At 34.1% G+C, this 26150-nt stretch overlaps 1 protein-coding gene across 2 annotated transcripts in view; it reads right to left on the bottom strand.

The window, feature by feature from the left end:
• Window positions 1-26150, bottom strand: part of FCHSD2 (FCH and double SH3 domains 2) — a 194331-nt gene that overhangs the window by 92018 nt on the left and 76163 nt on the right. For both annotated transcript variants that reach the window (XM_010989217.3, XM_064492675.1), the window contains 3 exons: window positions 20183-20316; window positions 14916-14970; window positions 13788-13916 (listed from right to left, as the gene is read on the bottom strand). In XM_010989217.3, coding sequence (XP_010987519.1) covers window positions 13788-13916; window positions 14916-14970; window positions 20183-20316 — 318 coding nt within the window. The remainder of the gene's footprint in view (window positions 1-13787; window positions 13917-14915; window positions 14971-20182; window positions 20317-26150) is intronic.

Below are 26150 nucleotides of genomic sequence, written 5' to 3' on the forward strand. Positions count from 1 at the left end.
ATGGACACATGACCATTTATAATATTATTTTCATATGCTTGAAATATTTAATAATATTTCTAATGTTGAGGAAACAAGGGACTTATTTACTATTGAGCAGAAGTCCAAGATGCCTGATAGGAAGGTTAGAGAAGGAAAGCACTGGTGGATTGAATCAGGACAGCACAAAACAATGTGGTATATAATGAATGGTATGGGGGAGCACAGATGTTCAGGAAAGCTCAAATCTTGGGTGGGGACTTGTAATTCTGTGGAAAATAATTCTAGTTTATGGCTAAGTTAGTGGCGTTTGAAAAAAATCATTTTCTGCTTCATGATTTTCCCTAATTTCACTATTCATTAAGGTTTCTACCTTTGATTACAGGAAGGCAGTAGAGGTGAAATTCACACACCTTTGTTAGTTATTAACAGTTTTAATGAAAGAAGAGGAAATTGAAGAGAATTACTGATGAGGTTTGTAGATGAACCACAAAAATATATTTATTAATTCCCCCTTTCATTTATACAACAATTGATTTTGATTTATAATTCTGGACAGCTGTTTTCTGGTCATTTGTACATCAACGAAAAACTTGTAAACTGCTAAAGAATATTTCACCTATTGCTTAGCAGCATAAAGTTAAATAATACAAATTATATTAAAATATAATACAAAAATAATACTACACACAATAAAATAAAATAGGTAAGTAATAGACATAGTTAAGTTCAAACCAAATGGGCAGAAGTAACTATAGTGGAGTCCAAAATATGCTTCTAAGGGAAGCATTATAGCTTAGTCATTCCTGACAAGAAACTAATATGGATTTTGAACTGTATGCTGTGTATAAAGAGCAGGTGGAACAGAGGGAACAGAATTTTAAGAGGTTGGAGGAATATATGGAAGTCATTTTTGTACAAAAATCATAGGTAATCTCACTATCTAGAGATAATCAGTTCTAAATATTTTGATGACTGTCTATCTACCTAACTATCTATCTGGATGTGTGAACATATATTTATAAACTAGACTTTTAAAATAAATTTAGGACTATATTAGCATACTATTTATGATCTATTTAATCAGTTGATAGTGTTATTTTCCATTTCATTAAATAATCAACATAATTAAAAATGAATTACGGCATATGACATCGTTTGAATATATCATAATTAACTATTATTTATATTTCAAATTATATCACATTTAATTTATAACATACATGTTAATGTTATATAACATTATATTATTTATATTTAAACATATATTTAAGTTACTTCAAATTATTGAATGTTTTATTTTTAAACATTTTAGTTGCTTTCAATTTTTCATCTCATTGTAATCTTATGTATGTTGCCAAATATTTTCATAGTTATCTATTCATACACTTAGAATAATTTCCTAGGATATAACTGCTGAAGCAAAGAAGGAAAAATAAGTAATTTTTTTCTGTGAGTTTTATAATTTTAGCTCTTACATTTAGGTTTTTGATTCATTTTGAATTAAATTTTATACATGGTATAAAATAGAGGTCCAACTGCATTCCTTTGCATGTGGCTATTCAATTGTCCCAGCACCATTTGTTAAAAGACTTGACTTTCCTTCATTGAATGGTCTTGACACCCTAGTCAAAACTCAAATGTCTATATACTGTTACTAGTCTTTTATATCTTTTTTTACATTTATGTTGAGATATAATTAACATGACATTGTGTAAGTTTAAGATGTACCATGAGTTAATTTGATATATTATGTATCACAAAATGATCACTGCCATAGAATTAGCTAACACTTTCATACTGTTACATAATTGGTTTTTTTGGTGGTGAGAACATTTAAGATCTACTCACTTAGCAACTTTCAAGTACATACATATTATTAGCTATAATCAACATTAGTACCTCAGACCACTGAAATTTATTCTTCTTATACCTGGAACATTGTGTCCTTTGATTAATCCTTCCCCATTTCCCCCACCATCTAGGCCATGGCAACTACCATTCTACTCTGTTTTCATGAGTTTGGCTTTTTTAGATTCCACATATAAGTGATATCATACGGTATTTGTCTTTCTCTTTCTGATTGATTTTACTTAGCATAAATGCCTCAAGGTTCATCCAAGTTGTCACAAATGGTAGAAGTTCCTTGATTCTCATGGCTCAATACTATTGTATTGTGTATAAATGTGACACTTTATCCATGCATCCATCAGTAGATACTTAGGCTGTTTCCATATCTTGGCCATTGTGAATAATCTAGAGTGAACATGGAGGTACAAATAAACCTTTGAGATCCTGTTTTCTTTGGATATATACCCAGAAGTGGGATTGCTGGATTATATGGTATTTCTAGTTTTAATTTTTTGAGGAAGCTCCACACTGTTGTCTATAGTAGCTGTACTAATTTATATTCCCACCAACAGTTCACAAGGGCTCCCTTTTCTCCACATCCTCACCAATACTTGTTTTCTCTTACATTTTTGATGGTGGCCATCCTAATGCGTGTGAGATAATATCTCATTGTGGTTTTGATTTGATTTGCAATTCCCTGATGATTAGTGATGTTGAGCACCTTTTCATGTATCTGTTGGCCATTTGTATGTCTTCTTTGGAAAAACGTCTATTCAGTTCTTCTGCCCATTTTTTAACTGAGTCTTTTGTTTTTGTTTTTTTGTTATTGAATTGCATGATTTCTTTATATATTTTGGATGTTAACCTCTTATCTTATATATGATTTACAATATTTTCTCCCATTCCATAGGCTGCCTTTTCATTTTATTGATGGTTTCTTTTGCTGTGCAGAAGCTTTTTAGTTTGAGGTAGTCCTACTTATTTTGTCTTTGTTTTTGTAGCTTGTGCTTTGGGTGTCGTATCTAAAAAATCACTGCCAAGACCAACGTGAAGCAGTTTTCTCCTGTGTTTTCTTCTGGAGGTTATATGACTTTAAGTCTTATGTTTAAGTCTTTAATCCATTTTGAGTTAATTATTGTGAGTGGTATAACGCAGAGGTCAAATTTCATCCTTTTGCATATAGTTATCCAGTTTTCTCAACACCATCTATTGAAGAGACCACCCTTTCCCCATTGAGTATTTTTGGCTCCCTTGTCAAATATTAGTTGACCTTTATAAATGAGAGTATATTTCTCTCTTTTAAACTGAATTTGTAGCTTTTCCTTATTTCTTTTAGGATGTTTTGATTTTTCTCATGGATTTATAAGAACACTTTTTAACTCCTACATTATCATCTACTTTGTCAGATATTTAGAAGCAGTACAGATGGTGGTTGTGGTGGAAACTATTTGTTGTCCACCTAAATCTGTTCTCCCTTTCTTCCTGGGCATATGGTGGGACTGGACTTCCTAGCTTCCCCTGCTGTTAGGTATGGCCAAGTGACTAAGTTCTCTCTAGTACAATGTGAGCAGGAGTAATAATATGCCACTTTCAGTACTAGGTCTTAAGAGAATGGTATGTCTTTTCCATGTTCTCTTTCCTCTACCCACTGGGTAGAACGTAAATAAGTTATGAGGCAGGTTTGGTTAAGCTGCTGATTTGAGAAAATGATAGAGCCATTTTGCTACTTGGATAGTTGAATAATTTCATGAGGTAGAACCTACTTTCTATTGTGAATTACTGGATGAGAAATAATTAGTATCTACCTTGTTAGAGCCATTACATTTTGGGTCTCTATTTTAGTTATTTAGTCTTTATCCTAATTAATACAGAATTAGTATGTTGTAGTGGGATGTTACTGTAACAAAGAAACTAATATAGGTAGCATCCGCTAAGCGGCAGAATAGCAAGCAGTGAGGAAACAATGCTGCATATTGTTATACCATGGCAAAACATCAGGTGATATTGTTGCCTGTGATAACATGGACAGCAGATCGGGGTTATAGATCATTCAGTTCTAGGACACAGTTTCTCAATCTTGGCACTTTGACTTATATGTAAAGCACTTCACTACAAGGCTTGGCATCTAGCTCAGTATTACCTATCATTATTATTGTATGACACATTTTAAAATATTGGGACTGTCAAATCTATCTGGAGATTTCCATATAGTGTCTATCTTTGCTAGAATACTTAAAAAAATCTCCTCACACTAAGATCAGATAAGTCTTCACTCATGTTTTTCTCTATTACATTTATCTTTCATAAATCTAAAATTTGGCCTGGTATTACATAGGGATCAAAAAAATTTTTTTTCTAGAGAGCCTCAACATCAGTACCTTTATAATCTGTTATTTTCCCACTGGTATGAAATCTACCTTTTCCGAATTTGTTTATAAGTTCTTAACATCTAACTGAGATCAATCATGCTTGCTGAGGAAATGAGGCTACAGTTCATCAGGACAGCAGATTAAGTTCTTACCCCATAAAGCTAAGGGAAAATTCTATTTGACAGAATACTATAAAAAACATATTCTTTCACTTAAAAGATAACTTTCTGAAACTACACATTGATGGCACTCTCAACAGACACACTTTAGAGCATTTTTATTTTTGGTAAGAAACAAACAAAAAAAATCCCTAAATCTTTATGGTATGTCTGCACATGTCTTAATGAAGATAAAGTTAGGGAGGAAGAGCACCCATTAGTTTAACGCTTGGAAACTCCCTAGATACTTTCATTTATATTGGTTTTGCTTGGTCACTCACGTAAAGTAACTCTCTCTTCCCTATTTTAATGTCAGAAAGATATATGAGGTTTGTAACGGAAAACACTAATCTAATATTAGCCTTCAGTACTTTTAGAGCAAAAACAATTCCATATACTTTCTGTTAATTTGTGTTCACCAACTTCAGCTATTCTGGTATTAAAATTTGGTTAGATACATAAGATTTTATTAATATAGCTAATACATTAAGTTATGTTGATAAGTGGAAGATAAGGGGAAGAGTATCACACATAAGTGATAATATACAGTATTTGTCTTTTTTCTGACTTATTTCACTAAACACAATACCCTCGAGGTCTATACACACTGTTGCAAATGGCTGAATTTCATTTTTTTATGGCTGAGTAATATTGCATTTTGTGTGTGTGTGTGTGTGTGTGTGTGTGTGTGTGTATTCTTTATGTTCTTTATGTCTGCTGATGAACACTTAGGTTATGTTCTATATCTTGGGCATTATAAATAATGCTGCTATGAACACTGGGATGCGTATCTTTTTTTGAATTAGTATTTTCATTTTCTTTGGATATATACCCAGCAGTGGAATTGCTAGATCATAAGGTAGCTCTATTTTTAGTTTGTTGAGGAACCTTCAAAATGTTTTCCATAGTGATTGCACCAATTTACATTTCCATTAACAGTGTACTAGGGTTCCTTTTCTCCAGATCCTCGCCAACATTTGTTATTTGTGGTCTTTTTCATGATAGCCATTTGACAGGTATGAGGTGATATCTCATTGTGGTTTTGATTTACATTTCTCTTTCTCTGATGATTAGCAATGCTGAGCATTTTTTTTCATGTGCCTATTGGCCGTCTGTGTATCTTCTTTGGAAAAATGTCTATTCAGGTCTTCTGCTCATTTTTAAATAAGATTATTTTTTGGCATTAAGTTGTATGAGCTGTTTATATATTTTGGATATTGGTCATATCATTTGCAAATATTTTTTCCCATTTAATAGGTTGTATTTTCATTTTGTCCGTGGTTTCCTTTGCTGTGCAAAGCTTTTAAGTTTAATTAAGTTCTGTTTGTTTATTTATGCTTTTGTTTCTTTTGCCTTAGGAGGCAGATTCAAAAAATGTTGCTGTGATTTATGTCAAAGAGTGTTCTGCTTATGTTCTCTTTTACGAGTTTTATGGTTTCAGGTCTTACATTTAGGTTTTTAATCCACTTTGAGTTTATTTTTGTATATAGTGTTAGAGAATGTTCTAATTTCATTCTTTGACATGTAGCTGTCCAGTTTTCCCAGCACCACTTACTGAAGAGATTGTCTTTGTCTCCATTGTATATTCTTACCTCCTATGTCATAGATTGACCATATGACCATATGTGTGTGGGTTTATTTCTGGGCTCTCTATTCTGTTCTCTCTACACTGATCAATGTGCCAATTTGTGTACCAGTACCATGCTGTTGAGACTACTGTAGCTTTGTAAAACAGTTTGAAGTGAGGGAGCATGATACCTCCAGCTTTTTCTTTTTTTCTCAAGATTGCTTTTGCTCCTCATTTATTGTTGACCCTTTATCCAAAGACATCCAATTAAGCTCTTAAGGCAGAATATTCAATCGCCTGTTGATCCTGTCCGTAGGAGGGTGTAAACAATAGATCACCATGATCTGATTTACATTTTTAAGAAATTACTTTGAAAAAGTCTAGAATGAAGATCATCTAGGGAAAGCTTAGAATTCCATTAAAAAATTCTATTTTAGAACTATTGTTTCCAAATTATGTTTCAAGGAACCCTAGCACTCAGCATAATGCCTCAGGAACCAAGGAAAAGAAGTAGAGGATGACTATGCAAGTATGTCATATGGGGAAAGAGGCTCACAAGCTCTAACCAATCAGCTTCCCTTTTATCTGTTTTGCATGTAAGAATTCCATGTAGGTGTTTGTAGTAGTTCAAATGCTAAAAATATTTAAACATCACTGCTTTAGAAGTTTGGTAAAAATAGGTAAGAAGTATACTAATTTTCTCTTTTTGTGTCACAGGGAGCCAACCATAATATAAACCAATATACCAGGGGAAAGGATCTATTATCACCTCATATTCTATATATCCTTTAAAGGCTGCTCCAGAGATTTATAACCTTTTTATTTCTGGCTTACTATTGTTATGAATCATGGCCAATTCATTTCTATTTGAACACCATGCCTATCACCTAATGTACACTCAAACACTTGCTGAGTTTAATATGACATACAAACAATGTTAAAAGGTATAATAAAAAGTGCTGTAACACAATCTAGCACTCTTTGGTAAAGCTGTTAATTGATACCACTCCTAGGTATGTCCCCTTAAGAAATTCTTGCATTAATACACCAAGAGACATGTACAAGAATGTTGATGGCAGCATTGCTTATAAGAGTAAAACAGAAACAACTAACAATTCAATTAAGAAAATGGATAAGCAATTTATGATATATAGACAAATACTAAATAGCAAAATGATAAGAAACTCAAGTCAAAAATCCATACTGATGAATTTCAACAAATAAAATGTCTAGTGGGAAAAAAGTAAGTTGCAGAATATTACAGGGTACAATACCACCTAAGACAATACAATATATTGTCAGAGTGGTGGTTGCAATGTGGTGCATGAGAGAGATGTTTGGGAGTAGTCACACTGGAGGCTTCCATTTTACTAGTAGTGTTTCATTTCTGAAGCTGAGCTGTGAGATAATGGGTATTCATTTAATTATTTTTTGAATGTATTTATAGATTTAGAAAATTTCATATATAGTTTTAAAAGTTCTATACCAAGAGTTGGCAATTAAGACCTGTAGGCCAAATCCAGCCTAACGTTTATTTTTATAAATAAAGTTTTACTGGAACACAGCCATTCAGTACTGGACTGTACTACAACATCAGAGTTGAGTGGCTGTGACAAAAAAGCCTAAAGTATTTACTATGAGTCCCTTTACAGAAAATGTCTGCCAACCCTTTGTTCAATTTCAAAGTATAGAGTGAAAATGACGGAGCAATTAATTCTGAAATAACACAAAAATAATCACAGTTGTGGTTACTGAGGGAAAAGATCAGCAGGGTTACTGACAGCCAGATAAAGGAGGATGGGAGAGAAACAAGTAAAAACTAAACAAGCTGTAGACCACTTATGTCCAACAAAACTTTCTGTGATGATGGAAATATTCTATATCTACACCATTCTATATGGTAGCCACTAGCCACATTGCTTTTGAACACTTGAAATGTGGCTACTATGACAGAAGAACAGAATTTAAAATTTTATTTATTTTTAATTATTTCAAATAGTCACATATACTTAAAGACTACCACATTTGACAGTGTACCTTTAGAGCTTTGAAAGCTAGATGGACAGCAGTTGTCACCTGAAACCTAGGCTGGGGTGCTTATTCAAGGAAACAATGGGAAACAAAGAGTTGCCTCTAGTTAAGAAAGTTTCAGTCACTGATGGAAAGGTAAATATATGGATAACTGTAAGGGCAAGTTTACATACAGATTTGAGAATCATATACTATTAATAAAAACTAGGCCAAATGATTACTCTCTCCAAGAAAGAGTATGTAAAGTAAGAGAAGCAGAGAGCCAATCTTGAGATTTGGGGACTTTCATGCTAATTTGTTAAGTGAACCAGCAATACTAGATGAATCAGAAGGAGAACAGCTAGAGCGATGGCAGGGAAACCAGAAGAATTATGACTGAAAATCAAAAAGATGAGAGTTACAAATCTTATATGAGAATAAGGGAGACTTTTGGAATAATTAGTGCTTAGCCAGAAAAGCCTTAAAAATAAGGGGCTTGGATACTAATAATGAATTTATCTTCATTTAACCAAGACAAATGTCTATAAAAGATATGTTATATTTTCTGTATTTCTATCACATATAAAAATGTTCACCTTTTATTATGTTGTCCAATTATCAACTATGCCACATATGTTCAGCTCCACAATAAATATTTATCTAGAAAAGCAGTCCTAGTATTAAGCACTCAGCATAATGCCTCAGGAACCAAGTATTAAGTATTCAAGTCTTTCATTAGTTTGACATTTATTTCTTTTTATACTATGGTATATTGTACTTCATCCTTCCTCATCCAAACCACTAAGAAAATATTCCACAAACTTCTAAAAGTTAAAATATCAGTTTATATATTGGACAAAAAAATGCTACAGAAAAGGAACTTTTTGAGGAACAAACTACCGTACTTCCCAGCAGTCAGATGATTGCTTTCTATAGCTTTTATGAAATCAGTTGTCTAGTTTCCATGGCTTAGCAGTAGCTTTTGTTTGTTTGTTTTAGTGTGGAGTTCAAAAAAACCTGCCTATACAGACACAGAGTAATATATTTAGTATCTGCTCTAATCAGTACTGGCATAAGGAATACAAAATACCCCTTGGGGAATCTGTCTAAATACCTTTATTTAAATACTGACATGATCTTACTTTTTAGGATAATTAGAACAGGGGAGAATTTGCAATTTTCAATTGTTAATTTTATTTTACACTTCTCTCAGAATTTATGACATTCACAGTGTGCTACTGCTTATTATACTAAACTTCACCATCAAGAAGATGAACACAGTATGAAATGTGGGAAAGAATACAGGCTTTGAAGTTAGAGACCTTGATTTAAGTCTTGGCTATTATACATATCTACTGAACTGCACTGAGCCTCCACTATCTGACCTGTAAAAAAGGAGTAATGATATTTACCTTAAGGGATGTTATGAAAACTAAATGCAAAAATGTAGTTTAAGGTAACTAGACAGAGAATTTAGCAATGTTAGATACTGAAACAGTTGCTCCACTCTCACTCCCAAGCCTTCGACATCTCTTCTACACTCCCCCCTTCACCCCTAAAAAAGAAATTTATTTAAAATATAATAATAGAATTTGTTATTTAATAGGATAATATATAACTTGTACACTAAGCTTAAAAATTAACAAAAACACTTCATTATTTCATTCGCTCCTCACAGAAGCCAAAGAAGATAAGATAGTGTAGGATTATCCCACATTTAACAAGGGAAGAGGGAATAAGTCCAACAAGCTGATGTCATATAAAGAGCTAATGGCACCAGCTCTGACAGCAGAGAGACATGTCAGAGTTGAATCCAGGCTTTGTCATAATTTCCTCATTTGTAAAATGGGGATGATTCATTCTGCAAGGATTAAAATGAGACTGATTGTTTATTCATTCATTCATTCATTCATCAATAAGTATTAATTCACAAATACTTAGCACATATTAGGAATCATACACTACTAAGTAGCAAGGATGAAGTCTCAAGTGATACAGACACAATCACTGTCTTCAAGGAATATACAGTTAAGTGAGAGATAAGGCATTATCATGTAATCACACTGATACAGGTAAAACTACAACCATGTTAAGTACTTCAAAGATGAGATAAATCATTTTATGAGACCATCAGACTGCGTGGGAGACGTAACTGGGTTAAGGAGATCATGAAAGTCTTCCTCAGAAAACAACACAAGGGATGTGAAGAAATGATGAAGGGAGCAAAGAAGGAGTTTTGACCATCTCACAAGAAGAGATTTAAAGATACTGAATTAACAGTTTCCCCTACAAATGATCCACCAGAATACCCTATAGTGAAACTCAAAGTTGACAAGTCCCACCCACAGGCTAAAAGAGAGACTATTCAAGGAAAAGAAAACTTTAAAATAAATTCTATTACTGAGACCATCAGAATTAAAAAGAGAAGATAAAGCACAAAACCTGTTATGAAAAAGGAACATTCAGGGAACAAACGGATACTAAAACCAAGTAGAAAAAATTAAAAACTTAATAAAAGAGTTGAACTGTAAGGCTGAAGAAGTGTCCCAGACAGTAGAGCATAATGTCAAGGGACAATAATAGAAAAAAAGAAACTTAAAGAACTAGGCCAGGAGATTCAACATCTTAATAAAAGGAGTACCAGAAAGAAAAAACAAGAGGGAAGAATTAATCAAGAATTAAAAGGCGTACTGAGAATATTTCAAAAGCTTCTAAAAAGAAAAAAACACTAGATCAGATATGCAGAATAAAGAATACTTACATAGGAAACAAGAAAACAAGGAGAATTGTCTTTAACATTTGAATAAAAATGATTTTCAACCTTTAATTCTACACCCAAGTATGAGCACAGAAAAATGAAAATTTCCTAAACATAGTATCTCGAAAAACTTACCTCCCATGCACACTCTCTCAAGAAAGTATTGGAGGATGTACTCCACCAAAAAACAGAGTAAGCCAGGAAAGAAGAAGAGAAGACATGATACAGACAACTGGAGAGTCATCATAGGAAAGAGGCATAGGAAGATGTGAGAATTACTGCATTATAAGGAATGGCAGGAGGCAATTAGATTAGAGGGGTGTGACAAGACAGACAAATATGAGGAGGGCTGTCATCACTAAGATTCCATCACTAAGACATCTTTGGAGGAGTCTTGAAGAGAGAGATGAAGCCTGTAATGGAACATTAATATAGTTCCCTTTTAATGGCTTCTATTTTCTCTGAAAATTAGGAAGAAAAACTCCTTGCTAAGTATGAAAGAGAAGGGGTAAGTCTGAGTCTTGAGAAGGGAAAAGTTGAAAAATTATTGAAAATAGAGAAAGTTAACCAGGTAAATACAGTAGGATACCTGAGCAGTGTTGAGGGTCCATTTGATACCAGTTTCATATTAATTTACGATCATTAATCTGCTCTGTTGAAAGATTTTCTTTAACAGTGCTTGGTTACTTAGATGCAGGTAAAGAGAGAGTGGTTGGGATTTCATTTCATTTCATTTTATTTCCAAGCTAGAGTGTAATTTAAATAATGAACTATACACTCTAACCAGGATAAAGAAGAAAATGAGTAAGGATAATACGCCTAAAGTGATTAGGATAATGCTAGGATAATATCAAGCAATCAAAAAAAAAAAAAAAGGTAGCTGTTATTATTACTCACCACTGTCCACTGGCAGTAAGTGATTTCATTATTCTGATTTGTAATCATTTCTATATATCTCTCTCTTTGACCAGATTGAGCTCTTTGAGGATAAGGAGAGTGTCTTGCTCATTTTTGCTTCTTCCCAAAGCCTAGCACAGTAGCTACCACACTATCAGTGACTATTAAATGTATAAGATTAAATCAGTGACTCAAATCTCCTGCTTCCAAGCTACTCATCTAATTTAAATTAAAAAAAAAAAAAAAGATTCTCGTTAGAACATTATAACCTTAACAAAAATCCAGGAAACAGACTTTACCAAAAGAGATACTAAAGGCCACTGTCAATTTTATGATAGAAGTTTACTGAGTAGCTATCATCATGATATATATATATTTTTTGATTCACATACAGCTAACATTATGATTGATGGGAGTTTTCCAATAGTGTCCAGACTACAGAATTTGCATGAGAAAAAAATGAATTAACACACTCAACATGAAAACTGAGAATACATTTTCCTATTTTTAATGGACAGGAGGGACTCTTGCCTCTATTTTTGAAACCATTTAAGTACCCTATAATGTTTCATGAAACAAGTAACCTGAAGCATAAGCTACCCAATGATGGCCAAATATCTAAGTGCATGAGAACTTCAAAGAAAATTTAAGGTTCCATATTCTAAGAGCCCATTAACCTCCTTATTGCTTCTGTCAGGGGGCAGATCCCCCAAATAAGACTGAATCTTTCCCGGTTTAAAAAAGGTCATAGGATTTTAGCTAAGAGATCTTTTTTGGCTGTGGATTCAATTTAAAAAGCACAAAGATTTTATTTTTGTTCCCGTTTAAACTAATGTTCATTTTAAAGCATTCAAAGGGGAAAAACACAGTTAACAGCTTTGATTTAATAGTGACAGTATATGGGAAATTACAAACTTAAATGGAAGCTATACTAAAAATCTTCTTTAATAAACAAGTTCTTCAAAACTGAGTATGTGTACTTCCCTGAAGAAACTATGTTATTATAAGAGGCCAAGTCTCCAGTTGGTCCTTGTAAGTCTGAAGCACTATGTAACACCTAATAAGATACTGAAGTGCCTAAACCTCTAGGGCCAACATTTTATGGAAAAATGTAATGCAGAGTTCTCGTCTGGGATGTCAAAACAATCCCTTGGCTCTCTCACCACCATGTATTCTAGCAGAAGTCAGAAAAGGATAGAAGCCAGGAAAAGGGGATTTCAGATAGTAAACAGAACGGAAATAAAAGGTTTTTCAGCAGGATACTTCTTAGTTCAGTTTTACTCTCTCCATACCTCAGTTTTTCCTTAAAGGTTTGAAAATGTTCTGTCTTTACTGTAAGGAAAGAACCTGAAGTTTCTGGAAAGTCTATCTCTTTCCCAGAGCCACTATAGAAAAAAAGTGTCCACTCCTGCTGCACCCCTATTCTCAACATCGCTGATTTGCAAACAAGCAATTCAGTGAAAGCAATGTGTTTGACAGTCATTAAGAACAATACATTTGAGAGGGATGGGTTGAAAATAAAGGAGATAGAATAACCAAATGTTTGGGTCCTTGAGACCACAGAAAATGAGATTCACTTCAAAGCAGAACTTGTCTACCAGCAATGAGGAGAAACCTGGCAGCAGGTTAAAAAGGTTTTCTTTCCTTTCACCCCTTCTCCTTTACTTGAGTGAAAGTTAAAGATATCTATAGGTGTATAAACAAGGGTAGACCAAGATCAAGTTTGGGCATACAAGAACTATAACGCAATCTACCTACATTTTACAGCGATACCCAGGGTAGAGATATATTCATATAACTACTAATTATATTTTCTCTTCTTTTACCCACAGGCACCTCAAAATCATAAAATATTAATGTACAAGTTTACTTATCAATTAAAGATAATATGATAAAATTTTAAGAATATAAGCTTTTAAAAATAATCATACATTAATAATCACTATACAGTAAATATCTTCTACTAATAGGGAATAATAGAATCTTTTACTGTGGTTTGGCTTTAAACATTTTCTTATACTAAAATTCAGAATTACATGAAACAGAGGTTACCTAAACAATACCAAGTATATTCCAACAAAATGCAAAGTAGTGTGGCTGCTATTCCACAGACTCAATCCCATACACCCAACACTCAACCCATGAGTTGTTTTCTCTTTAATGATATAAAATTACCACTGATATTAAGGCTGTATTACCTTCATAATGTTAACTAAATCTGTTTGATAGTAGCGATCCTGGTGTGCATTTGCTGCTGCTAATGTAAGAAGATAATCATTTCTTGCGTGGGTAGCTTTGGAATTACACTCAGATCTCCGGGCTTTTAACTAAAACATAGTAAGAAGGGGAAAAAAGTCAATGCAAACTGATACTACACTGAAAAACATATGAAGATATCACTCTTAGTTGGCTTCCCAACAAGAATAAAGATGACCATATGGAGAAACATTTATATGCATATAAAAATTCAACACTATCGAAGAATTAAATAAATAGTGACCAGAACTGTTTCACATGGTAAGAGTATTTTCAAATATTTGTTATTTATACTTAACATATTTCCAAAGCTTTTGAGAGAACTTCAAAATATTTTGCTCATTTTATTCTGATGGGAAAATAGAGGTTCTCAAGTAACTCCCTTATCTTCAAAGTCTTAGGTAAATCTGTTGGAGTCAGAAAATAGTTTTTAAGAAAACTAAAACCTCTAATATGCCAAAAGAAATGCATCTTAGTTGGGAGCCTGGCAGCCAAAGACAGGTCATTAAGCTTATTCATCAGGTATTCTACAGCTTGAGGATTCCATAGGAAAAATTCAGTTGCATCTGGCCTAGAATATCTGCTCAGAGGAATAAATATGAATGAATGGATTTTGTAGAGCCTTCTAAAGCCAATGAACTGTTTAAAGTCTCTTGGATGAATTGTTAAAGAGAGCAGGTTACCTAAGCAGGCTAGGTATAGAAACTTATCTCTAAAGCAATCTTGAGAAGCAGACAGTAACCAACAGCTGACACCTAGGTGAAAAACCCCCATGAACTGGGACAAAACGTTCTTCCCTAATGACTTTAATTTGGGGTGGGGGGGGGGAATTAGGTTTTAGTTATTTATTTCATTTTTCTTAATGGAGGGACTGGGGATTGAACCCAGGACCTCGTGCACGCTAGGCATGCACTCTACCACTGAGCTACACCCTACCCCTTCTTCCCTAATGACTTTAAAATGCTTCTCTAAATTAGATGGAAATAATTGAACTGTACCCTCAAAAGGCCCAACTCCTTTTTTATGAGCTAAGGTTTCTCAATTATGAAATACAGTTTTCAAAAACTCACCTTTACACTTGCCTTCTGTAAACTGATTCTTGATTGAAAAAGACTAAGTTTAGATCTAAAATAAAAATAGAAAAGTATGTTTATAAAATTATCAAGTTATATCATAATAAAATGATTAAGTATTATAATTACTAAAATGTTTAAAAAGTGGCCTTTTCCCACAACACTATTCTAAATGAGAACTAAATAAATGGAAAACCAAAAGCAATGATTGTTTTCCTTTATTTTACTATGGGAAGAATATAATGGTGAAACAGAGAACAGTGGGATTAATAAAATAGAAATATCCTGAATGACAAAAATACAATTTGACAAATCTAATATGTTGGTATCTCCTAATAAACAAGAGCCATCAAATCATAGGCTATTCCCAGTAACAAACTTTCGTTCCTGCAAGGAAGCTTAAAGAAGCCCATGGATAACCAACCTACGGAGACAAAGATCAGCAGGCTTTAAGGGCCATGTGCAACAGGCTGTAACAATACCAGGAATGCAATCTACAGCATGACACTGACTAGACTCCACAAAGTCCTTAATTCCATTATTTTTTCTATTAAAAGTTCTTCTTGTTTGAGTGTCTGCCTTTGTGCTCCCTCCACCCTTAACACAGTATTCTGAACATAGTGAGAAAGCCATTGGTCTCTCTGCCCTATATGATTTTGTTCTATTTAACTATTTCTCATTCTGGTGTCCTTATTTCCCTCAATCTCTCTCAGTTTGGGAGAGGAACCATAATCTAATAACCAGTAATAAAAATACATTGGTTTTACTCAAGCAACTAGAGATAAGGAGAAAGTCAAGAGACAAATGCTAAGGAACAACCAACACTTCACGATCAGTGGTTTTTTTTAAAGCTAAAGTGTTTGTCTTGACTGCAGTGTCATGGCGATTGCCATGAGAGAAGTCAACATATGTGCTGGAAGCTATGCCATAATACGAAGTAAATCTGCAGACCATCTGGGATTGGAAGACAGAGCGAGCCAGTCTCTGCAGAGCAAGTGTGTGGAGGATAGGAAAAGCAACCTCTCATCTTTCTAATGAGACATAAAGACTCAGGGATGTACAAATATGTATCCCAACTACTTCCTCACTGCTCAGGAAAAAAAAAGCTGAGTCTAAGATATTCCCGTTATTTTCTACCTTGCCATATTTTTTGATGGGGTTTTTGTTTGTTTTTATTAATCAGATTCCTATACTCATTTTGATCTAGAAAAGCAAAGGCTTTTAAAACTTGAGAGAGCCTGTCAGGGTTAAGAAAAACTATGGAGTATTCTCATTTCTCCTTTCTTTGTAGTCATTATCTAAATAGTCTGAGTTGCATCTGGATTTCCCAAAATAAGGATTTAAATTTCTGGCTCTGCTCCATTTGCTAATCCTCACATAATCCTTGTATGGTACTGAAGAAGGTACGAGTAATAGATAAGACAATACAGTTTCTGTCCTCAAAGATTATGATCTATACAAATAAAATATATACAAACAATGAACTATACTGTACACTCCTATTCCCCATCTACCTTCCAGATGTTAATGTTCCTTAGGGTTTCAAACTCAACTTCTCATCTCATTTTATATATGATTTCATCCCTTTAACCACTATCTTATAGGCAACTCACCCCCAAGCAAGATCTTCAGGCCCAAATTCTCATCTGAGAGTCAGAAAAATAACCCCCTACCAACTATTATTCACCAAAAGGTCCCCAAAGTTCTTTAGAACTACATATCCAAAATGGAACTCATTCTTCCCTTCAAACTGTATGTTCCCTTCCTTCTATGCTCTCTCCTAATGTATACATCTCTGTCAAATCATCTTTCAAAACTATATGTAGTCCAGTTTTCACTTCCCCTTCCTGACTCCTTCTCATCTCTACTTAGAAAAATCATTCTTCAAGACTGTAAATATCACTTCTTCTATAAAGGCTTTCTTTTCCTTTAGGCAAAATTAATCTCTCTCTTCTTTCTATGCTCCCACAACAGTGTTTCCAAACAATCACTAAAATTAATTAATTAGTAGACGAGTGACTTTAGGCAATTAATATCTTTGCATTTACTGTGAATAAACAAATCATAAATTTATTTTAAAATACATTTGTCTTTAATTCTAGGCTTTAAACTTCTTTTTTTTAAACAATTTTAATTGATTTATAACCACTTTACCCTGTTGTGTCAAATCCCAGTGTAGAGCACAATTTTTCAATTATACATGAACATATGTATATTCATTATCACATTTTTTTCTCTGCGAGCTACCATAAGATCTTGTGTATATTTCCTTGTGCTATACAGTATAATCTTGTTTATTCTACAATTTTGAAATCCTATCTATCCCTTCCCACCCTCCGCCCCCTTGGCAACCACAAATTTGTATTCTTTGTCTATGAGTCTATTTCTGTTTTGTATTTATGCTTTGTTTGTTTGGTTGGGTTTTTTTTAGATTCCACATATGAGTGATCTCATATGGTATTTTTCTTTCTCTTTCTGGCTTACTTCACTTAGAATGACATTCTCCAGGAGCATCCATGTTGCTGCAAATGGTGTTATGTTGTCGGTTTTTATGGCTGAGTAGTATTCCACTGTATAAATATACCACTTCTTTTTTATCCAGTCATCTGTTGATGGACATTTAGGCTGTTTCCATGTCTTGACTATTGTAAATAATGCTGCTATAAACATTGGGGTGCAGGTGTCATTCTGAAGTAGGGTTCCTTCTGGATATATGCCCAGGAGTGGGATTCCTGGGTCATATGGTAAGTCTATTCCTAGTATTTTGAGGAATCTCCATACTGTTTTCCACAGTGGCTGCACCAAACTGCATTCCCACCAGCAGTGTAGATGGGTTCCCTCTTCTCCACAGCCTCTCCAGCATTTGTCATTTGTGGATTTTTGAATGATGGCCATTCTGACTGGTGTGAGGTGATACCTCATTGTAGTTTTGATTTGCATTTCTCTGATAATTAGTGATATTGAGCATTTTTTCATGTGCCTATTGATCATTTGTATGTCTTCCTTGGAGAACTGCTTGTTTAGGTCTTTTGCCCATTTTTGGATTGGGTTGTTTGCTTCTTATTAAGTCATTATGAGCTGCTTATATATTCTGGAGATCAAGACTTTGTTGGTTTCATTTGCAAAAATTTTCTCCCATTCCGTAGGTTGTCTTTTCGTTTTACTTATGGTTTCTTTTGCTGTGCAGAAGCTTGTAAGTTTCATTTGGTCCCAGTTGTTTATTCTTGCTTTTATTTCTTTTGCTTGAGTAGACTACTCTAAGAGAACATTTTTGAGATGTATGTCAGATAATGTTTTGCCTATATTTTCTTCTAGGAGGTTTACTGTATCTTGTCTTATGTTTAAGTCTTTGATCCATTTTGAGTTTATTTTTGTGTATGGTGTAAGGGAGTGTTCTAGCTTCATTGCTTTACATGCTGCTGCCCAGTTTTCCCAACACCATTTGCTGAAGGGACTGTCTTTATTCCATTGTATATTCTTGCCTCCTTTGTTGAAGATTAGTTGACCAAAAGTTTGTGGGTTCATTTCTGGGCTCTCTATTCTGTTCCATTGGCCTATATGTCTGTTTTGGTACCAATACCATGCTGTCTTGATGACTGTAGCTCTATAGTATTGTCTGAAGTCTGGGAGAGTTATTCCTCCAGCCTCTTTCTTTCTCTTCAGTAATGCTTTGGCATTTCTAGGTCTTTGACGGTTCCATATAAATTTTATTATGATTTGTTCTAGTTCTGCCCTGGGTGGCTTTAAACTTCTTGAGGGTAAAGCTTATCTTATTCATTTCTATATCCATAGGACCCAATATAATCACTCAATAACCAGTGAGTGAAGATCAAGAAGCATTTCTTACTCTGCTGTAGAATTAATTTTCCAGAAAAGTTACACATTGAAATAAAATGCCTAATTTGCTATAGCCTCTTTGACTTTGGGCCATATTAGAAAGCAGCATCTGTGAATTAGACCCTGTCAAATCCACACTTCTCAGGAACAGCCCCACAACTGTCCTCATTTTCACCCTGTGGGCCTTGGCTAAAGTAGGTATTCATATATGCTCTACAAATCTATCGATTCTCTGTTCTAGAATCCCTGAGAGTTTTAGAAAAACAAGTTCTTAAAAACCACCATGACAGGATATATCTAATGGAGAACACCTACTCTTAAAAACTTCAGGTCTTACTGGGAAGATGGGTTCAGCGACTTTATAAAAGTATAGGAAATATTTGTATGCTTATAAAAATACAATGATAAAGACAATAAACTAAGCCAGGGAAATATTAAATATGTTTCCCAGTGACATTAAGCACTTTATGAGTATTCATTTAACATCTCTTGGTACTAAATAAACTTTTCAGGAGCCCCTAAATTTTCACAAGATACTTACGAGATTGCTTAATTTCCTGCAGATAAAAAAACATATTAGGAAGATACCCCCTACTCCTTCCTAGTCTGTATAAGTGTTCACTGCCTTTCTGATTTCATGACTAGGGGCTCAAACTCCTACATTTTCCATCCGTGAGCTCAGCAATCAGAAGTCTCATCTTTCCTCACAGATTATCTTCAGAGTCCCATTCTAACACAGGTTCATTTTTTTCTCAGAAAAATTTTAATCTTTCCTCAAGTCGTTACTACAAAAATCTTTACTGCTAGATTTGTGTTTCTTTCTGTTATCAATTGCCAGCTCCTTCTTTATCTAATTATTCTCAAAATAAAGAACTTGTTATTCACATATATTGAAAGTAAAATTTACACACAGTTGCTAAAGCATACATAAAAAGTATATGTGTTAGGATTTCACACTAGAAAAATTCTGGGGAAGAGTTTCTATATTGAGGTCAGTGCTCTTGTTCACTTGATGTGTCCATGACCCTTCAATGGTATACTGAGGATCAGGGATTTTTAACTACAATTGATTTAGTCTAGCGTGAGAAAAATGAGGCTCTAAAACTGATATTCAGACACCATAGCAACTTTAACTAGACTTTTACTAAGCTTCCAATACAATGTTTGTCTTCTTTCCTTTTCAAAATTCAATTTAATGTGAAAACTGACTGATCAAATATTCCCATTTTGCTTATATTAATTTAAATAAAATTGGCCAAAATAAAAGAAAAATTTGATCTAAAGTATATAACATTTATAGGTCATTTATAGATGAAACCAACATAGCCTAAGAATAAGTCTATGCCCTGTATTAACAGAAAACAAAGTATGGACAAAAATAACATTTATTTGCATAATCACTTTTTCAGAAACGCTAAAACACATACTTTGCCTCGATGTCAGCTTTCTCTCGTACTGCATGAGCCATCTGTTCAGTCTCAAAGTACTTCTTCTTGCCTTTAGCTAAATCTTTCACTGTCTCTTGTAATTCAGTTTGGATCTTTGTCAACTGGTCCACACACTGTAAAATACAAAGTGCAATTATTATGATTTTAGTCTTCAGGCTTACAGACAAGAGTTTGTCCTAAGGACTATGTGCTATGCCCTCAGGATGGAAACCCAGGAGAAGAATCAGCACTTTTGGCATCCTTCAAATTGCAAACTGAAATCCAGTGAACAGCTGGTACTCCCATCTCAAGTAATGCATCGAATAGTGCTACCATTTGCTTAACAACTTTGCTTTTAGAAATAACCTCTAAGTGCTCCTGATAACTAACATTAATCTAAGGCATAAGAAGAGCAACAGTGAAAATGGTCTGTGTTTCAATAGAAACCTGGTGGGGACACAATCTCAACTGTGTTATTTGGCAATACTATTAATAAATATGACTTTATCTGATAGGTAAATTGCATCAACTTGGGAGAAACTACAAATGAGCTATAAGCATCTGATGGAGAAGTCTTGGCTTTGGGCTTCTGTGAGTATCGTGATTCATATGTATCTGGACATGCCCCTCACAGGGACCTTGGAAGCTCTGTCTATAGAATTGCAATAAAAGATTTTTATCTTCTTTAGGGCCTGTGGCTATCCCTGCACATGTAAGTCTTATTCCCTCATCCCAGATCTGTCAACTGGGGACTAAACAGAGTAACTCCGATTAGCTATGTATACTGAAGCATACACTGGTGGGAGAGCTAATTCTACTAAGGCTGGATGCCGCCCTGTGGGTTAACTGTGTTCCCTGTCCTAATGTCCTTCTAGGTATACCTCATGCCAGGTCTGGTCTTTGAACGTTTAGTTACATTTAAGACTCTCTATGGGCATTGCACAAGTACAATGCACTATGTTTAGCACTTCATAGGTATTATCACATTTAGTTCTCGAAACAACTCTGTGATAAAAGTATTCACATCAGTACCATTTTAAGATGAAGAAACAGACTTTAAAAGGTTAAATAGCTTACCCAAAGTGAGAAAGTGATGATATTATTTACCATGTAACCCATTACAGTATGTACCTTAGTTTTATGATAACTGTGTTAAGGTTTCACATAGAGATACTTTACCTTAAAATAGTAAACTTTAATAAAATGACATATAACTCACATACCATGAAACTGTGCGCTTTTTAAAGTGCACAATTCAGTGGTTTTTAGTATATTCACAAGGTTATACAACCATTACCACTATCTCATTCCAGAATATTTTCATTACCCTAAAAAGAAACCCCAGACCCATTAGCAGTCACTCTCATTTCTACCTACCCCTAGACCCTAGCAACCACTAATCTACTTTCTGTCTCCATGAATTTCCTATTCTGGACATTGTGTTTAAATGGAATCATCTAATATGAGGTCTTATATGTTTCACTTTTTTCACCTAGCATAATGTTTTCAGGGTTCATGTATGTTGTATCACATATTAATTCTTCACACCTTTTTCTGGCTGAATAGTATTTCATTATTTAGACATACTAAAATAATATGCTTTTATCTTACAGAAAAATCCTTCTTCTTTCTCCTTAATTTTTAATAGTCCTTCCCATACACAAATCTCTTGTTTAATGAATAATACCGTGACAGCCTGACATGCCTATAGAGAAGTGCTAAATATCTCAGTAATGCCATGTTTGCATGTGTAAAGAGCTAAGAGAATGCTCCACGGCTACAATTATATATTAAGAACCAGGAACTGGGATGAAGTCTGAAAAACATGACTGGGTTTAATGGGGAAATGGGACAGATTATTTAAAAGAGGAATCAGGTGTAGGGTATCTATATCCAAAATGTTCACTGGAAACAATGAAACTTGGCCTCAGAAAAACTAACCATGGTGATATATAAGCACTGAAAGGGTCTGCTAATTTGAATATTTTGAGAGGAAACAAAACATATTAGGTCAAAGGTTTTCCTGAGGATTACAAACCATGTGGATAGGATCTCAGTATATCCACACAGTCAACACCGCGGGTACCTGTACATAAGCACATATTATATCTCTACCCTCTGAAGCACAAGACATCTCTCCTTAGTCTTGGGTAACAAAACATCTTACAGAGATTACTTACTTCATTTTCATCTATAAAAGGTTATTAATTAAATTACTTTCTATATGTGCCACAATATCATCTGGATTTTATAATTTCTATTTTTTAAAGGACTTCTAAAAAAAATTCTCATTAGAAAACTTTGGTTGATTCTATTTCTACTTGCTTTTCCCCTTTACATAATTTTCTAAGATACTGTTTATCAAACACCATTATAGACAACCTGTGAGCACAGTGAAGAGATCTTTTGTGACCCTTTCTTCCCTAGCACTCAGTAAAACCATAATCAAATGTTTTCCATCACCCAAGTAAACTATTTCAAGTGAGAGTAATTTGGGTTCTTCCTCAAAAGAAAATGCCTGCACATAGAAAAATATCAAAAATATTTATTAAATAAAAAGCCATCAAATTTAATTTGCAGGGGACTAGATTACCTAGGATTTCCTTTCTAACTTTTAAAATAATTTTTTTTTCTGTAGGAATCCAATTTTCTGAGGTGGACCAAATTATATACTTAATAAGAAGCTTAATAATATCTATGTTAAGAAAAGTTTTGATGTGATATACGCCTAGTTCTTTCATAAGAGTTATCAGCACAGAGCAGACAGAGAAATGAGTGTGTAAGTTTACATTAGGGCTAAGGACACACACAAAATGATGGTAAATTTGAATATTATAATTTAGGATCCTAGTGAAGAAATTAAAAGTATGATCCCTGAGTATGATACTGATATTAGGATAGATAGGCTTGCTAATGACTTGAAGACAGGAATAAAAATGAAAGTAAAGAACAGCAATACACACTGGACTCAAGGGACTGTTATATCTGGGAGAAGAGAAGCACAGATAGGTAAGCTCTACAATCAATTTGCCTTTTTCCTTTGGGCAGGTGTTGAATCATGGCACAAAGAAGTAGGATATAAACAGAAAGTGGTTTTTTTCACTAGACTGTGGAAACAGAGGTTGGAGTTTGAGGATGCTGAAAGAGTAGGAACTTGAAAGGCTAGATCTTGAAAGAAGGGTACTACAGAGAAGTAAGCCCAAAAATCTGTATGCAATTTCCCCCTAAGTCATCAATTGACTTCTAAATGGCATGTATGGGGTGAAACTCCAAGAAATTCAGGAAAGAACAGTAACTGAAAGGCTAATGAGCTGAACAGTTAACAGAGGATCAGAGCAGCTACAGGATGTTGAGAAGACAAAGGCTGGAGTCTAAGTCTTGTCAGAGCAGAAAGGCTTTGGTAAGCACCCCATACTTTCAGTTAAGATCCCAGGAATAGGGACAAAAGTGAAACAGATCAGCCCTAAAAAGCCTAAAACCAGACCCTAATAGAATCAAGGAGATCTGATAGGATTCTGTCTACCTGTCAGAAAACTTAACTCTCTTTGGAAATAGAAAACATCTTCCAGAGCCTCTACAATTTTTCACCACAATGTCCAGCACTGTGATGCCTACTAAAACAGTAGTCTCAAATAACCAAAACAAAAGAAACAAAATACCCCAGTAAACAATAAAAAGAGGTGAACAGTGGTTCAGATAGTGGAATTATAAAACAGAGACTAGAAGCAACATATTTAAGAGGATAAAGACAAACCATGGAGAGTTGCACCAGAAGCGTGGACTGTATTTTTAAAAAATCAAATAAAAATTCTACAACTGAAAATTACACTAAGATTCCAAAAGATAAGTTTTAAAAGCAGATTAGAAATAGCAGAACAGCACTGTAGTACTATTTACAATAGCCAAGACATGGAAATAACCCAAATGCCCAACAACAGATGATTTCATTTAAGAAGATCTGGTATATATACAATGGAATACTACTCAGCCATAAAAAATAATGAAATATTGCCATTTGCAGCAACATGGATGGACCTAGAGAATATCATACTAAGTGAAATAAGTCAGATAGAGAAAGACAGATATTATATGCTATCACTTATATGTAGAATCTGAAAAAATAATATAAATAAATCTATATACAAAATAGGAACAGACTCACAGACATAGAAAACAAATTTATGTTAATAAAGGGGAAAGGGATGGGAGGAGGGATAAATTATAAGTATGGGATTAACAGATACAAATTACTATACATAAAATAGATAAGCCACAAGGATTTACTGTATAGCACAGGTAACTATATTCAATATCTTATAATACCTTATAATGAAAATAATCTAAAAATATATAAATAACTAAATTACTTTGCTGTACCCCTGAAACTAACACAATATTATAAATCAATTCTACTTCAATAAAATAAAATTTAAAAAACAAATAAAATTTTAAAAAATAGCAGAACAGAGTATTAATCAGCCTCAAGATATCGCTAAAGCACAGAGAAGTACAGAGTACACTAGACTGATCTACAGAGAGAAAAAAGGGTATTAATACAGAAAATTGAAAAGAAGTGCAAAATACACAGAGTCAAAAGTTCTAACAGCACAAAAGCCATAATGGGGGTATAAATGGATTACACTATTAAGACATTTTTATATTGTTCATAAGGTGGTAAAACACTAATTCACAGTAGACTTTCATAAGCTAATTTAGAGTAAAGTCTGAAGAGAAGTAACAGTACCAATTCAAGGTAAACTGTAATAAGTTAGGGAGGCACACTGGAATGTCTAAGGTAATTAACTAAAAGAATAACAAGATTTTAAAATTAGAAAACTAACAGTGGAAAAAGCTGATAATAAAAAGTATAAGATTGCTCAATGTCACTAATCATCAGGGAAATTGCAAATCAACAACCACACTGAGCTGTTACTTCACATCTGTTAGGATGGTTATTACCAAAAAAACAAATGACAACAAGCATTGGCAAAGTTTTGGGGAAACTAGAATACTTGTGCACTGTTGGTGGGAATGCAAAATGGTGCAGCTGTCATGGAAAACAATATAGTGGTTTCTCAAAGAATTAAAAATAGAAGTACCATATGATCCAGCAATTCCACTTCTAGGTATTTATACAAAAGAAGTGAAATCAGGATCTTGAAGTGGTTTTAGCACTCCCATGTTCAAAGCAGTATTATTCACAAAAGTCAAAATGTGGGAACAACCAGAATGTGGATCAATGCATGAATGTATTAAAAAATGTGGTACATACACACGATGGAATATTATTCAGCCTTAAAAAGGATATGCAATATGCAATAACATGGATGAAGCAGAGGACACTATACTTAGGGAAATAAGCCAGTCACAGAAGGACAAGTATTACATGATGCCATTTACATTTACAGTCAAACTCATGGAAGCAAAGAACAGAATTGTGGTTCACAGGGAATGTAAAAAGAGGAAAGAGGGAGTTGCAAATCAACATGTACAAAATTTCAGCTGTACAAAATGAGTAAAAGTTCTAGAGATCGCTGTACAACATTCTGCCTATAGATAACAATACTATAGTGCACACTTAAAAAGTCTATTGAGTATAGATCTCATGTTAAGTGTTCTTATTACCCTAAAATAAAAAAGAAGAAAAGAAAAAAAACACAAGATTAATCCAAAAGAGGCAAAAAAAAAAAAAAAAGTGGGAGGAAGAATTGGAAAAGCAAAGGAACAAGTACAGATGACTTCTGATCCTATGTGGAGTCAATTTGTTATAAAGTTTGGGAAATACAATTATAGAAGCCAATTGTTGTGCTATGTGTTGCTTCTGCTTGCTCCTTTGGGAACTTACCTCAACTTTCCTTTGGAGAATCATCTTTCCCCATTTTTTAGTCCATGTGGTTTACATGAGGACTGTAACCTCTACAACCCAAGATAAGCCAATGAGCCCCAATTTGTTAGTTTTGTTGGACTT

This window comes from Camelus dromedarius, chromosome 12 (genome assembly GCF_036321535.1).
Source record: "Camelus dromedarius isolate mCamDro1 chromosome 12, mCamDro1.pat, whole genome shotgun sequence".
Classification (NCBI taxonomy): Eukaryota; Metazoa; Chordata; class Mammalia; order Artiodactyla; family Camelidae; genus Camelus; species Camelus dromedarius.